This window comes from Brachionichthys hirsutus, chromosome 20, assembly GCF_040956055.1.
Source record: "Brachionichthys hirsutus isolate HB-005 chromosome 20, CSIRO-AGI_Bhir_v1, whole genome shotgun sequence".
In the NCBI taxonomy this organism is placed as follows: domain Eukaryota; kingdom Metazoa; phylum Chordata; class Actinopteri; order Lophiiformes; family Brachionichthyidae; genus Brachionichthys; species Brachionichthys hirsutus.
This window is the reverse complement of record NC_090916.1, coordinates 8,913,022-8,926,442: the sequence shown is the minus strand read 5'-3', so window position 1 is coordinate 8,926,442 and position 13,421 is coordinate 8,913,022. Positions and strand designations below refer to the sequence as shown.

The 13,421-nt window shown below is 45.4% G+C and overlaps 1 protein-coding gene across 1 annotated transcript; it reads left to right on the top strand.

Moving 5' to 3' along the window:
* The first annotated feature begins 7,547 nt into the window (after positions 1–7,547).
* slc35f6 (solute carrier family 35 member F6) lies at positions 7,548–11,624 on the top strand. The gene is made up of 6 exons (XM_068753756.1): positions 7,548–7,641; positions 9,132–9,204; positions 9,327–9,498; positions 9,681–9,902; positions 10,001–10,111; positions 10,202–11,624. The coding sequence occupies exons 1-6, from the start codon at positions 7,565–7,567 to the stop codon at positions 10,684–10,686; spliced, it is 1,140 nt and encodes a 379-aa protein (XP_068609857.1). The 5' UTR covers positions 7,548–7,564; the 3' UTR covers positions 10,687–11,624.
* The last annotated feature ends 1,797 nt before the right edge of the window (positions 11,625–13,421 follow it).

The window sequence follows — 13,421 nt, the reverse complement described above, 5'->3', positions numbered from 1 at the left end:
CTAGAAGCCTTTTTTTTTCATGGCAAACAGACTCTGGTCTGTTTCATCCTTAATTTTTCCTTCCATGGGGGGGGGGGGGGACTGAGGTTCATTAAACAGGTTAAGGTGTCTTGTTTGAGGACAGGACAGGACAAGGGGGATCAGACTTGACCTCGCCGTCACATTTCCTCCACGGCGCTTTGACTTTAGTCTTCGTGTTCTATTCCCGCTGCTCAAACTGTTATTTGCTTGTTTTCTCACAGCGCAGATACATTCTGATAAATTAGTGCACGTGAGCTCACGTTGTGCGACGTAGAGACTCATATCTTATTCACTGCTGCACCTTAAGCTTTATGACACTGGACTTCAGTGCATCACCTTATTTTATTTTGGTATTTAATGGAGTCAGTTTATGCTTTAATGAATAATTATTTATTGTGTCATCAGTCCGAGATGTTTGTCTGATTGATAGAATACACCTTTTTTGTTTTGCTCCATCCCCACCTAAACACACCTGATTTAACCAACTTCCATGCAGCGGTTCAGACCGACGTTGGACTACTTTAAAGTTAATTTGATTTTTGTAGCTTTATTTTGCAGCGTCTCAACATTTGAGTTCTCTGACATTCACTTTGGTTCAGATGTTCATTCTGTTCTCCTCCTGGAACATTCTTATTTTGGCATTGGGACTGCCGTTAGCTCTGTGTGCATTTACAGTATGTTTTTTTTTTGTTTGTTCTTTCATCATAATAAAATATTTAATTTAAAAGGCTCGTTTCATCATTCAAAATTTGCCTGAAACCATTGAGAAATGTTCTGTTTCACACTCATTCCCGTATAAATAAATTAATCAGTGGCTAAAATGATGTCATACATCCACCCTAACCCTTTTCTTCACTTAAATCAAAACACGATTTTTACAAGCGAGTTAGAGAAAGAATGTTTAAAGGCCGGCTCCATATCTGCTAAATCGCTAATCTCCATTGTAAGCAGACAGTAGCTCCTCAACACGAAGCGCTCTCTGCTACGGCTATGAATCAGACATCAGAAGACGACTTCCACGAAACCAGATGGAAAGGGCGTCCTTACCTCATCCCGTTAAAACGGAGCGCTGCCTAATCAGCGTGCTGTCAAATCGAGGGTCTGACTTTGAGAGAGGAAGCAGCTAAAGTGTTCGTAACTTAACAAGAAGGCTTTAAGGGGGCTGGCAGGAGAAAACACGCTACATCCCGTCATTAACGAGGCCGTTTCGCAAAACATCTGAAGTGCCTCAGGTTGAGGAAACAACCAACATTTGAAAACACACAATCTCATCCTTCATGCATTTTCTGGGGTTGATTTGTCTGCACAGATTAGGAACAGCTTGTCATCATTCCAAGGAATAATTCCCAGATAAGCCCCATTCAGAGGAGGCGGGGCATATTCACAGTGACAAATGAAAGTGGGGAGGATTGCACTTGTTGTTGTTTAGTGGTTGATGGCTTTTCTAATCTTTCCAGAGCCTCCACCTGGGAACGTCCAGCATCGAGTCCTCTCACGTCTCGCCGCCGTTGGAACTCATTTTTCACCGGGAAACAGAAAATGTGCCCGTCTGCCCGGACTTTTATCTCAGCGGAGGAGAATTCCATTAATGGCCCGCTCTCTTCTCTTTGGTGTAAATCACACAGAGAGGAAATGTCTTGTGCTGAAACCCGTGTCTCCTGGGGGAGGAAACAAGATGTTCCGTATCCCAGTCCGACATGTCACTGCAGCTTTGCCTGTTTTCCCGTCCTTTCGTGTTCTTGTCAGTCAGCGTTTGGTATCACATCACAGGCTCTTTATGTGGTTTCTTGAAATTGGCAGTAAAAAGCAATCCACTCAAATGTCAGCGAGACGCCGGACATCAAACGGAGCAGCAAGCCATCTGTGAAATGTCCCGCCTTTTCCATTTCCTCGCATTCATCCTGAGGTCGGGTCCTGGCGGCAGCAGGATATTACATGTGTCCAACTTTCCAGCAATGCTTTCCAGCTCGTCTTGGAAGATCCCAGCCCTCCTTCCTGGGAGTTCTGGTTCCAGCCTCGAGTGTCCTCCAGAAGGGAGGTGGCCATGCTCAGTACGACCTCAGAGGCCTTTCAGAACCAGACATGAACGGACCGCTGAATTAAAACACATCCAAAGTCGTTTGTTATTCGCATACAGCCCAAGTCTCAGCCTCAGGTCACATGCTTCCCAAACTGTCTCCATGACAACAGGAAACTCACACAAGCAGCAAGCACGTCAGGTGTCAAGCAGCAAATGTGCATTGTTTAGTCCGTGTTCAGAACCAGGCTGGCTCTGGCCCTGCTTTTATGCTAAGCTAACCTAGCCTGCGTGATGTTTACCGGATTGATATGAGCGGGCTCTAGAAGAGAAAAGAAAATATGCATTTATCCCTGTGGCTCCATCACGGCTACGGCTGGCTTAGCTACGCCATTTTACGGTCTAACTGCACGCTCAGACGGTTGACTCATGTTGGCATGGCGACAACATTTTGATCATGTCCAGATGCTCATACAACACCGACTCTCATTAACACTAGACGCCAGTATAAATACAGAAAATCTAAATTCGGACAATATGCATTCTAAGAGGTTGTTACAATCAGCGCAGGACGGTTCCCAAAACTGCTCGCACTTTTTATTTTGTCTTTGAAATTCAACTTCTGTTCAGGTCAGATCACCAGAGCTGCCAAAACATCCCTTCATCCATCCATTCTCTATAACCACTTATGTTTTTCTTGGAGACCAACCCTGCTGACATTGGATGGGAGGCAGCAGGGAACACCCCGGACAGGTCGCCAGGTCGCCAGGGACAACACATCCCTTCACGCCCTGACGGTTTGTGGGAAAAGTTGGAAAAGGGGGCGGGAACTCACTCAAACATGGGAAAATGAATACTTTACACACAAAAGGGCGAATCTGGAATTCAGAACTTTCAAGCTGTGATGCATTTTGAGAGCGATCCGGATTCCGATCTGGATACAAAATAAATGTGGATTTTCCCTTTTTCAAAAAGTCATATCTTATAAAATAAATGTTAAAACTTGGCAGGATATTCCTTAGATGTGAACAGTGCAGTTTTTTTTAAAGTCCTTAGGTGTGTGTGAATGATTGAAATCGGTATCACATCACAGCCTACGTGGAGCGGTTTCAAACCGCGGCCTGTTATCTAGAAAGAACCGCTGAGAGCTTCAGAAATATTTCTGGCTTCAGCCTGGATTAGCATCAAATCTGCAGCGCTGCTGCCCCCCCTGCCGCCCCCCGTGTCACTTAGGATTAGGTGTCCTCCAAGAAGAGCTGCTGGAAGATTGGCCAGCCCCTCTGCAAAACCCGCGTCGTCGCCAAGCTCCTCGAAGGTTAGATAATCATCTCAGACGGGATCCGAAGTGATTGTGGTGAAATCCATACAGCAGAGGTCGTGGAGGAGGTCGCGACCTTTGAAAGGGATTCGAGATGATGTTCATGCTGCAGAGGCTGATGCAAGAATACAATCACTCCTCAAAGAACAGAACAAAAGCCCTCCACAGATATCACATATAACATTCCAAATTTAAAATGTCTGGATACTCGTTTAATCTCCTTTTCGAAAAGGCCTTAATTTTTTGTGTTCACACAACCCAGATTTTTTTTTATCCACGTCACATTAAGGGGAAGAAATTGGGCTCGAGACCCTTCAATCAAGAAGCTGCGAAAAATGTTTCCCTGTGAGGATTAAATGGTTACAAATAAAATCATTTTCTGAAAATGACTTTTGAAACTTTGATTGAAATGACTCCATATAGCTACGAAATCCTCCCCCCAGGGATTTGTAATCAGATTGGTTTCATTATTACTTTGCCACTTTATATCTTTCATTAAAAAAAACTACACATTTAAACAAATTCACATCAAGTAGTTTTTGTGTAATACAAAGAAAAATAAAAAATGAGAGAATTTGATTTAATGTACGAGATGTAAACAGAGCATTAAGTGTCTTGGCTGTTAGAATAAAGGAGCAAAAAGTGTTCAAATCATCCGAGGACTGAAAATGTGCAGAGATTCAAGCCCTGACCTTTTTATCTCACTATGTGTTCAGAGGGATTTTAAATTATGAGTACGAAAAACTACAAAATGAAATGCTCTCTCGATAAATCACAGCATTTTGTCCCATCAATCAAACATGAAGGAAACACTTAACATGGCTGGCTTTTGGTTCTCAATCTGCTTTATGCTTGGTCTGAGGCCTGGTGTGTGTGTGTGTGTGTGTGTGTGTGCTCCCTGGCCTCTCGAGACCACACACACACACTGGAGAGCGCTGCTTTTATAGCTGCTTGCGCACTGAGCACCATGGAGAGCGATTGCATAAGCAATGACAGCCCTCAGCAGCTGATCATCGGGACAACTGTCCTGCTGCTGCTGCAGCAGATAAGAGGGAAGATGAGCGGACAGGGAACGCAGCGCGGCCACGTTGCTGGGCCACGCAGGAGTTTGTTTCAGTTTTTATAATTTCGTCTTGAACTCTACCCCGAACAATAATTAACCAACCTCTGCTGCCAAATATGGATTGGTTCTTCTGACTCTGCTTGTGCTGCTGCCAGTTCTTGTTTATTCTATGCTGGTATTTACAGCTCACGCAGTAAATTTCCGTCCCGTAAAATGTTATCCAAACAACGCCAGGACCGGTGTCGGTGCAAGCGACACTTTCTCAACACATTTGGCCGCGTTGCAGTCACAGCGGTGGATGAACGATGGCGCGAGCCGAGCCACGCCGCTGAAAGCTTCTGATTCCGACTCACAACTCGGCCTAAACTGGGAAAGTCCACTTAAGGCCTATAAATTAAGACGGATTTCATTGTCATTCATCTTTTGATTGGATAAATACTGCACAAATATGCTTGATTAACTTGTTTGCTCTTAATCGCTATGACTGTGAAGTCCAGGAAAACTCATCAATAGCAGTGAAGAATAATGACATTTAATAATAACAACATCGGATTCCATTCAGCTCCACTTTGTCCGGGTGGTTCTGTGTTCGACGGCAATAAACCCACATTCTAGTCGGTTTAAATGGGATAGAAACGCTTCTGTTGAGCTCTGCGGTGTTAATTGTGATGACAGTTCTGTGAGCAGTCAATAAAACCCATCAGAAATCAAATTACATATAGGCCAGAATGCAATAATATTGATTACAGAGGCACCAGCAGTCATCAAATAAGGCTTGGCAAGATGAGCGGTAGCTTAGCAACAGAGATGGAGGCGAAAGCCACCCTTTCTTAAAGGGATAGTTCGCCAGATTAGGGATACAGAGGGATACGATATGATGAGAAGTTGCTTTCTTTGACATATACATGTAACACTTCTGACATAAAAGAAGAATAAAATGAATAGAATATTGCAGATTTCAAATCATTCACATCCTCATCATTTCTTTCAAACGAAGGCATAGTCGAGTCCCAGCAGAGAGACGTGACCTTTGCCGGGCCTGAAGTCTGCAGGAAAACTTTACATAAGTGTGACGAGTTCAGCTTTTGGTATCCGTGTGCAGCACGGGTGAGCGATCGTGAATAACGCTGCGGTCGGGTCGGCTCCTTAACAAGCTGTGACCGGTTTGCACATCTGACCGTGTGACTCCTCCGAGAAGGGGGTGCGTGCCATAAAGTGCTCCCCTGTCACATTTCCTCTCCTGCAGGCCTGACCTCACAACACAGCAGGTTGTCAATCAAATGTTTCCAGGCCATTCAGCATGAAATGATGATGATGCTGCACATGGACGCTCGCGTTTTTTTGGACGGCCGCCACAAATGCTGTGGATCTCGACAGTCACGTTTAAAGAAGCGGAAGAATCAGAACAGATGAGGTCTAGCAGATATCACAGGCCTACATCACAGGGCAACTAGAACTTCTGGGAAAAGGTGCAGCGTGGAAAAAAAGAGACTCTGATCCCGAAATAGAGGCCAACAAGAAGACTTTCCTCGACACAAACGTCTCAGATGACATCATAGCGGTGTACGAGTCGTGTATATGAAAAGTGACTCTTGGCCACGCTGAGGAAGGATCTTGTTGCGTCATGAAACCGATGAAGCACAGAGTGACACGCAACCGGCAACGCCCCCGCTTGGAGACTTCACGTAAAGGTTCCAATGCAACCTGTTTAAAGGATTTACAATTAGACAACCGCGACCGGTGTTATCAGTAACACGGGTGCTCTGCAGTACAGTGTGCAGGAAATAAACTTTGGGGCTTCTGGAGAGAGAACAATATGCACTTCTTTACAAGTAACTGGTGTCCCATGTTGAGGTTCACACTTTCTATAAGGTCTTTAACGCCCCCTGCTGTTCATGCACGTTCATGTCACTCTGCCTCAGAGTCAGATTTTACTTTATTACACAATCCTTTCATTCATGCATTCATTCATTCGGGATTTACTGGAGCCTATCCCAGTTGTAAACAGGCGAGGGGCGGGGTACACCCTGGACGAGCCGCCAGCTCATCGCAGGGCCTAAACGCAATCCTCTCATGTGATTTGGAGCTGCCAAACAATCCTGTTTTTTATGACTTAGCAGTATCAAAAATATATATATCGTGAAAATAGCTTCCGTCTGTGTTCTAATCGACCTAGATTGTCATGTGATGTAAAACCATGTTGTTCTTTATCCTAGACTTTATGCTCTAAAAAGCTCATATTGATCCTCATCCTCATTGAGTGTGGAGCAGAACGTTTACTGTGGAGTAAAAAAAAAAAAAAATCAGCCTGACCTCTGACCCCTGGTGTTCAGTCATGCTGCGTTTAGGGCACCATATGAAAATCAGCCTTTGTTGCTTTTGATTAGGTCACAGCCTCTTCTTTTCACATCGACCATAGCTCAGAGCCGCCAGATAATTTCTCTCATTCAATTTCCTTTTCTGAACACATTGAGAAGATAATATGATGAATTTAGTTTAGATTAGATTAGGTCTAGATTTATTGCCCTCCTACATTTCCATGACAACTGTGGAAAAGCTGTTTTAATGATGGGCAGCGAAAACAAAAGAAAGATGGGATTAAATTAATCCACTTAACTCAAAGGTTATCTTTGAGATCTTGTTGTCAGGCGACCACTGCGCCGCCGCATGCTGTTTAAAAAGTGCAAATGTATCAATGCAGCCTCTCTTATTTGATCATCAGCTTTATTTTACTGTTATGTAATGTCACATCAATTGTAAAGTCTAATTTAATTTCCCTTCCTCTAAACATACATGTGTTGTGTTTCTGTTCATTTTTTATTATCTTGGCAACATTGTATTTTACTTTTATTTATAAAAGACATATAACAATAAATAAATAAATTAAAATCCTAAAAATAAAACAAGCAATTACATCTTTCAGTGTTGGTTGCTTTGATGACTTATTGAAAAATAACATTTACGTTTTTGTTTCTGCTTTTATTGTCGCCAATTGACTAATCGTGCTATTTCCGACAGACTTGAACGCACCAGCCGGTTGGGGCCGACTCGGCTGTCATGTGGTGTTTAAGGCGGAGAAAACGAGAACGTAAATAAGAGCGCTCGGTCGTCTGCTGCCGGTCGGTGTCCTCTCCTCACGCTCAAAATGAACTGGACGAAATACCAGCTGTTCCTGGCGGGGCTTATGCTCGTTACCGGCTCCATCAACACGCTAGCGGCGAAGTGAGTCTCGGGATTTGATGTGTTTTTGCACTGTTTTTATCGTGAAGGCAGATCCGCCGCCTGCGCAAATAAATCTGGGTCTGCTGAAAGTTTTACTTCTTAGCTAATTATTACGCTCATTTAACGAGCTCAGGGAATGTTTTACGTTTTTTAGTTGTAAAAGTACTGTCAATAACTAAAGTAAAATCTACTGCATCTACCAGCTAGTGACGTCGGTTAGCTAAATAACAAGCTAATGGTTGATAGCTTTACGGCTAGCATCCTTATCCAGATGGGTAAGCTAGGAATGGGAAGCTAGTATTGCCTGCTCGTATCGAGGCTAATTTATTGATATTTTAATTGTATTTGCAAGAAAAAACTTCTTCCAGGAGGACCTTTTGTTAAGCAAAGAAATAAACCAGTTTGATCTAAAGTCAAATGCTTCAGTTATCTTAAAGTAGCCTGGAACTGTGTGACGCTAACGAGCTATCTTACCTGGGACGTCCTGTCGGAGGAACAGGAAGTGGTGGGTTTAGTTTGGCCTCATTTTATTTGAAACGTTAAACCGTATATTTTAAGCCTGCTTGTGGGCTTTAAAAGATCAGATGTCAAAAAATTACCCTGAAATGTCTTTAAATAGCTCGTTTTGTCCAAGAATAAAAGTACATTTGTAAAAGTGTAAAAGTGTTCACATTTTAGAAGCTGGGATCAGATCATATCTATTTAAGGTTTTTTTCTTCTTCTTTTTCTGAATAACTGTCTCAGCTGCAGTAATAGATCTTTTATTATCACGAGAGGAAGAGGTTTAGAGAGAGTCAGCGTTTTCGTACTTCTCCAATGATCTGTGACGTCAGCGCATCACGATCAGACACACTTCTCTCCGTGTCCTGTTGCGGGTTTTCCTGAGGAGGAGCGATGACATTTCATTCCAAATGAGCCGTGCCGTGAAGAATAGAGCGACAAACGGATAAAGTGTCTCTGCAGCGACTCGCTGTTCACGACTTCTGAGCTCGGTTACAGCGAAGAAGGGATAGCAGGGCGTGTTTGATTCGATCGGCTGGCGGAGATTTATTTCCCTCGTCGTATTCATGACGGTACAAGTTTTAAATCGCTGCGTCATCACGTTTCACATGACTTGGTCACATGCTTGCTTCCCTTGGTGTCTGATTGCTGACTGTAGGAACTGCTTCACGCATGCCTCCATTAAAATCATGTGACACAATCATGTGACACAACCGTGTGATCCGAAGCCGATTTGTAATCAGGACAGTAGAAATGTGGGTTTTTTTTTTTGGTTTTTTACTTCCATGAATGAAATGATACCAGAAAAGGGTTAAAAATGTTCCCGCAGCCTGAGGCGACGCCGTCGAATCACGTGACCTACAGAAGAAACCAAAGTGTGTTCCTTTGATCAGGAAATGATAAACGTTTGAAGGTTTACCTTTTAAAAATGTGTTTATTTGTGCAAAATGCCCTTGATTAAGTTCTAATAATGCCTTCCTCCGTGACAGATGGGCTGATAAGTTATCAGCGAAGGGTTGCCATGACGCCACAGAGCGTCCCTTCGCTCACCCGTTTGTACAGGTGAGCCATGAAACCGCTAGCGACGGCACCTGCTTGGGATTTGTCCTTAAATCAGTCACTCCCTGATTGAATCTAAATTTGATGATGTTTTGATAAACCTATCCCCCCCCCCCCCCCCCCAGGCGGTGGGGATGTTTCTGGGTGAGTTGAGCTGCCTCGCCGCCTTCTACATCTTACTGTGCCACGACAGGCGGAGGCCGGAGCCGTCCGTGAACCCGGGTCAGAGCTTCAACCCCTTCATCTTCTTGCCGCCCGCCATGTGTGACATGTTGGCCACCTCCCTCATGTATGTCGGTAAGTGACCTTTGACCTTTTATCTCACGTCAGGTAAGCAGTTGCAGCGTTTGAGCAATTCTGCCCTCCAAAGGTCACATTTAGTGACTTTAGTCCCATTCGTGATTATCTCCCGTTTAAAGAGAAAGAGGAAGTGAGAGACCTTCAGCGTCACAGAGAAAACGAATGTCCCTTTCTTCCAGCTCTCAACATGACCAGCGCCTCCAGTTTCCAGATGCTGCGCGGAGCCATCATCATCTTCACCGGCCTGCTCTCCGTGGCCTTCCTGGGCCGCCGCCTGATGGTCAGCCAGTGGATCGGCATCCTCATCACCACGCTGGGCCTGGTGATCGTGGGCCTCGCCGACTTCTTCAACAAGAACGGCGGCGAGGACCAGAAGCATAAACTCAGCGAAGTCATCACAGGTGAGGGGGGGGGGGGGGAGTATTTACCTCCTGCAGGAGAACCGAAGACTTCATGTCGGATCTGTGGACTAAGCGCTGCTGCTCCGCTCGTCCCGCAGGAGACCTCCTGATCATCATGGCCCAGATCATCGGTTCGGTCCAGATGGTCCTGGAGGAGAAGTTTATCTCCAAACACGACGTGCATCCTCTCCGGGCTGTCGGTACCGAAGGTAGGGCGGCGTTCCCTCTGCAGCAGCGTGTGATCGGCCGTCGGCTTTTCGTGTTTCACCGTTAAAGGGTGTCGTATTTTGCTTTTCCAGGTTTCTTCGGCTTCGTCGTTCTGACGCTGCTCCTCATCCCGATGTATTTCATCCCCGTCGGCGACTTCGGCGACAACCCTCGCCGCGTCCTGGAGGACGCGCTGGAAGCCTTCTGTCAGATGGGCAACCAGCCCCTGATCGTGGTGGCCCTGCTGGGCACCGTCACCAGCATCGCCTTCTTCAACTTCGCCGGGATCAGCGTGACCAAAGAGATCAGCGCCACCACCCGCATGGTGCTGGACAGCCTGCGCACGCTGGTCATCTGGGCCGTGAGCCTGGCGCTGGGCTGGGAGGACTTTCACGGCCTGCAGGTTCTGGGCTTCCTGGTCCTACTGGCCGGCACGGTGCTCTACAACGGCCTGCACCGCCCCCTGCTGGCCAGAATACCGTGCTGCGCCGCACTGGTTGAGGAGGAGGAGCACAGCCCAGAGGAAAGCGAGAGGCTGATGGCTGACGGCCGGGTGCAGGCCGCCGACGAGAGCTAAAACTGCGCGGGGACGGCGATAGTCTCTTCTAAAGATTCCTATTTCATGCCTCAGGAGGAACGACCTTCAAGGAACGTGATCCCAGAAAGACGGATTCATTCCTTACAGGAAGCAGCTGTTGGAGCAAGAATGAGCTTTTAGAATGTTTTTAAGGGATTATGTTGAAATGATAATTTAGTTGTTTCATTATGAGAGGGGGGGGTGGCAGTCCATGACTCTTATTTTGAAAAGACTCAGAGGGGGAGCGCAAGTTTATGGAAATTACTGTCACACAAATGTCAAACTAAGATGTTTAGTTGTACGCAGGTTTTCTTAAATACCTGAATCATAGTTGTATTTTTAAAAACTGGATAGAAATAGAAAGTGTGCATCTTATAATTGGTTTCTTCAGTTTGCTTGTCTGCATCTTCGGGTTCGTTCCATTCTGCTGTTAGTTTTATTTTTCTCTCTACATGCTGTTTCTGGTGATGCGACCAATGAAATGGCTGCAGGTTCAAAGTTTATCGTCTGTTTTAAGATTTGAATTTCACGGTTGTGCCAAACCTTTTTTATTTTAATCTATTTTGACGGCAGTAAGTGTCCTCATTTCGATGAATCCGATCAAGCTGCATTAGAGCTGATTGCAGAAACTGATTTTTTTAGACGGTACGTTTTCACTGATTCTTGCACGGATGGATGAAAGGGAGCTTCTAAATCTACACTAAGCGATTTGCACTCGTTGTTGTGAACCTGTTTACGAGTTTAGTATGTTAAGAAAAGGAAACTGTCACTAAATCACACCTGTTGAATGATGTAATGAGATTTACCCAGACCTGTGTTGACACACAATAGATGTGTGCTTTTATACATGCTGTCATGATTCCACGGTCATTTTTACTGTTTGTTAGTAGGATTACAGAAAAACCGCTGCAGGAGCTAGATTAAATAATCTGAAGATGGCTCTTGGTCTAATTGAGATTCCATTCAGTTTCGAGAGCGATCCGGATACCCGTCATATTGGATTATTCTGTTTATTGATCCTACAAAGCAACGCCCACAAGTTGTTTAACTCATCCAATAGAATTAGAAATTGGCCGGAGGTCAAAGGTTAAACGTAGGCATCCCCTTGAGACGTGCACAAACGACCCCCGTCCAGGAACGGAAGCGGGAGAGAGGGTTAACTGAAGAAGTGTGTATTGATTCATTAATTATAGCAGTATATTGATTAGGATCCATATTTACTTCTGGTTTTTAATGGGCCTGTTTGTCGCAGCAGTAAAGCAACCTGGCCGCTAGATGTCAGCGTTCTCATATAAAACAGCCCAGTTCCTGGTTGGCTGGTTGGACGTGGGCCTGAGGAAACGCTCCCTGGCCCGGGACGGGGATTCCGGTCCAGTGGCTGCGTTCCGGACCGGTATGTCGTGTTCATGTTTTCAAAATAAAAGCATTTCAAGCCGGATTTCAATGTAAAACAAATGCTTATATTGCAATGTCGCCTAAAACAAGTAAAAAAAAGATTGATCTATCCTGAGCGCTTACTAAACGCTTCACTCAATTACAAAGACGTTTCCAACCCGACCCCGGTCTGGTCCGCTTGGTTCTGTGGAGCTCTGTGCTCGCCACCCTGCAGCTGGGGCCTGATGGTTTGTTATCGTGCCCGTTCGCGTTTCCTCGCGCAGCAGCGTGAGATTCAGACGTGCGCATTTACGCTGGAGCTGCGGAGGGCCCCCCCGAACCTGCTGCACAAGAGGCGGCTTTAATCCGCTGTAATGTAAACACGTGGTTCTGCTCACAGAACCCCCCCATCCTATTTAAAAGCTTCCATTAAAGCAGCCCCTTCAGGCTGTTTACGGCTGCGGGCAGGACGGGGTGAGTGTGATTAGTCTACCCACTCCAGTGTCCGGTTAACGACTCCTTAATGCGTTAAACCCGAGTCTGCATGATGGAAACATGTTCCTCCCTCCAGTCCTCATATCGCCGCTTTATTTCAGACTCTTTACCTGTTCTGTTTTTGACGGTGTTTGTCTGTCTGACAATAATTACATAAAAATAATAAATCTAAGCATCAAATCGACAATTTATATTTTGCAACTAAGTACAATTAAGAAGTATTTCTACTTGATATTTTACCTTTTTATCAGAGGGACTTTTTGCTATGATTTGTTTATTCGATTTAAGACAGAAATATTTACCTTTAAGCAGTGGCGGGCGGTCAGGGCCTGCTTCATCTTTAGAAGGTGCTGTTCTTTCCGTCTTGGCCAAAACGAAAGGATACGGCACATATCGCCCCGCCACAGGATGTAGACCAAGGCGTCGGGTCAGCACCCTTTGGAGATGCGCTTCGGTGTGCGATGCCAGCACCTGAAATAACTGGAGGCGCGCTGCGTCTGCTGCATCCGCTTCCCTGGATTGTTTTGACTGCATGGCGGAGGGCAAACGTTAAAATCTCATTTCTAAATTTATCCCGGAAAAGTGTCACTCGAAAACAGCATGATAGGAGGCCGGGGTCACGGACCCGTCCGCTCGCACAGAGTCTGAATGGACGCGGCCTCTGAAGCCATTGTTCCCACAGATGCAGGAGAAACAGGAGGCGGAGGAAGGCAGATATGAGCTGAAAGCTAAAAGGAATCTATATAAATAGAAACAGCAAAAACAACAACAACAACAACAACGTAAAACTATTACCCCAGATCGATCAAAACAGAATCCCACCCGGCGCCATTCCGAAACGTGGTCGTCCCGGGCCGCGGCTTTCG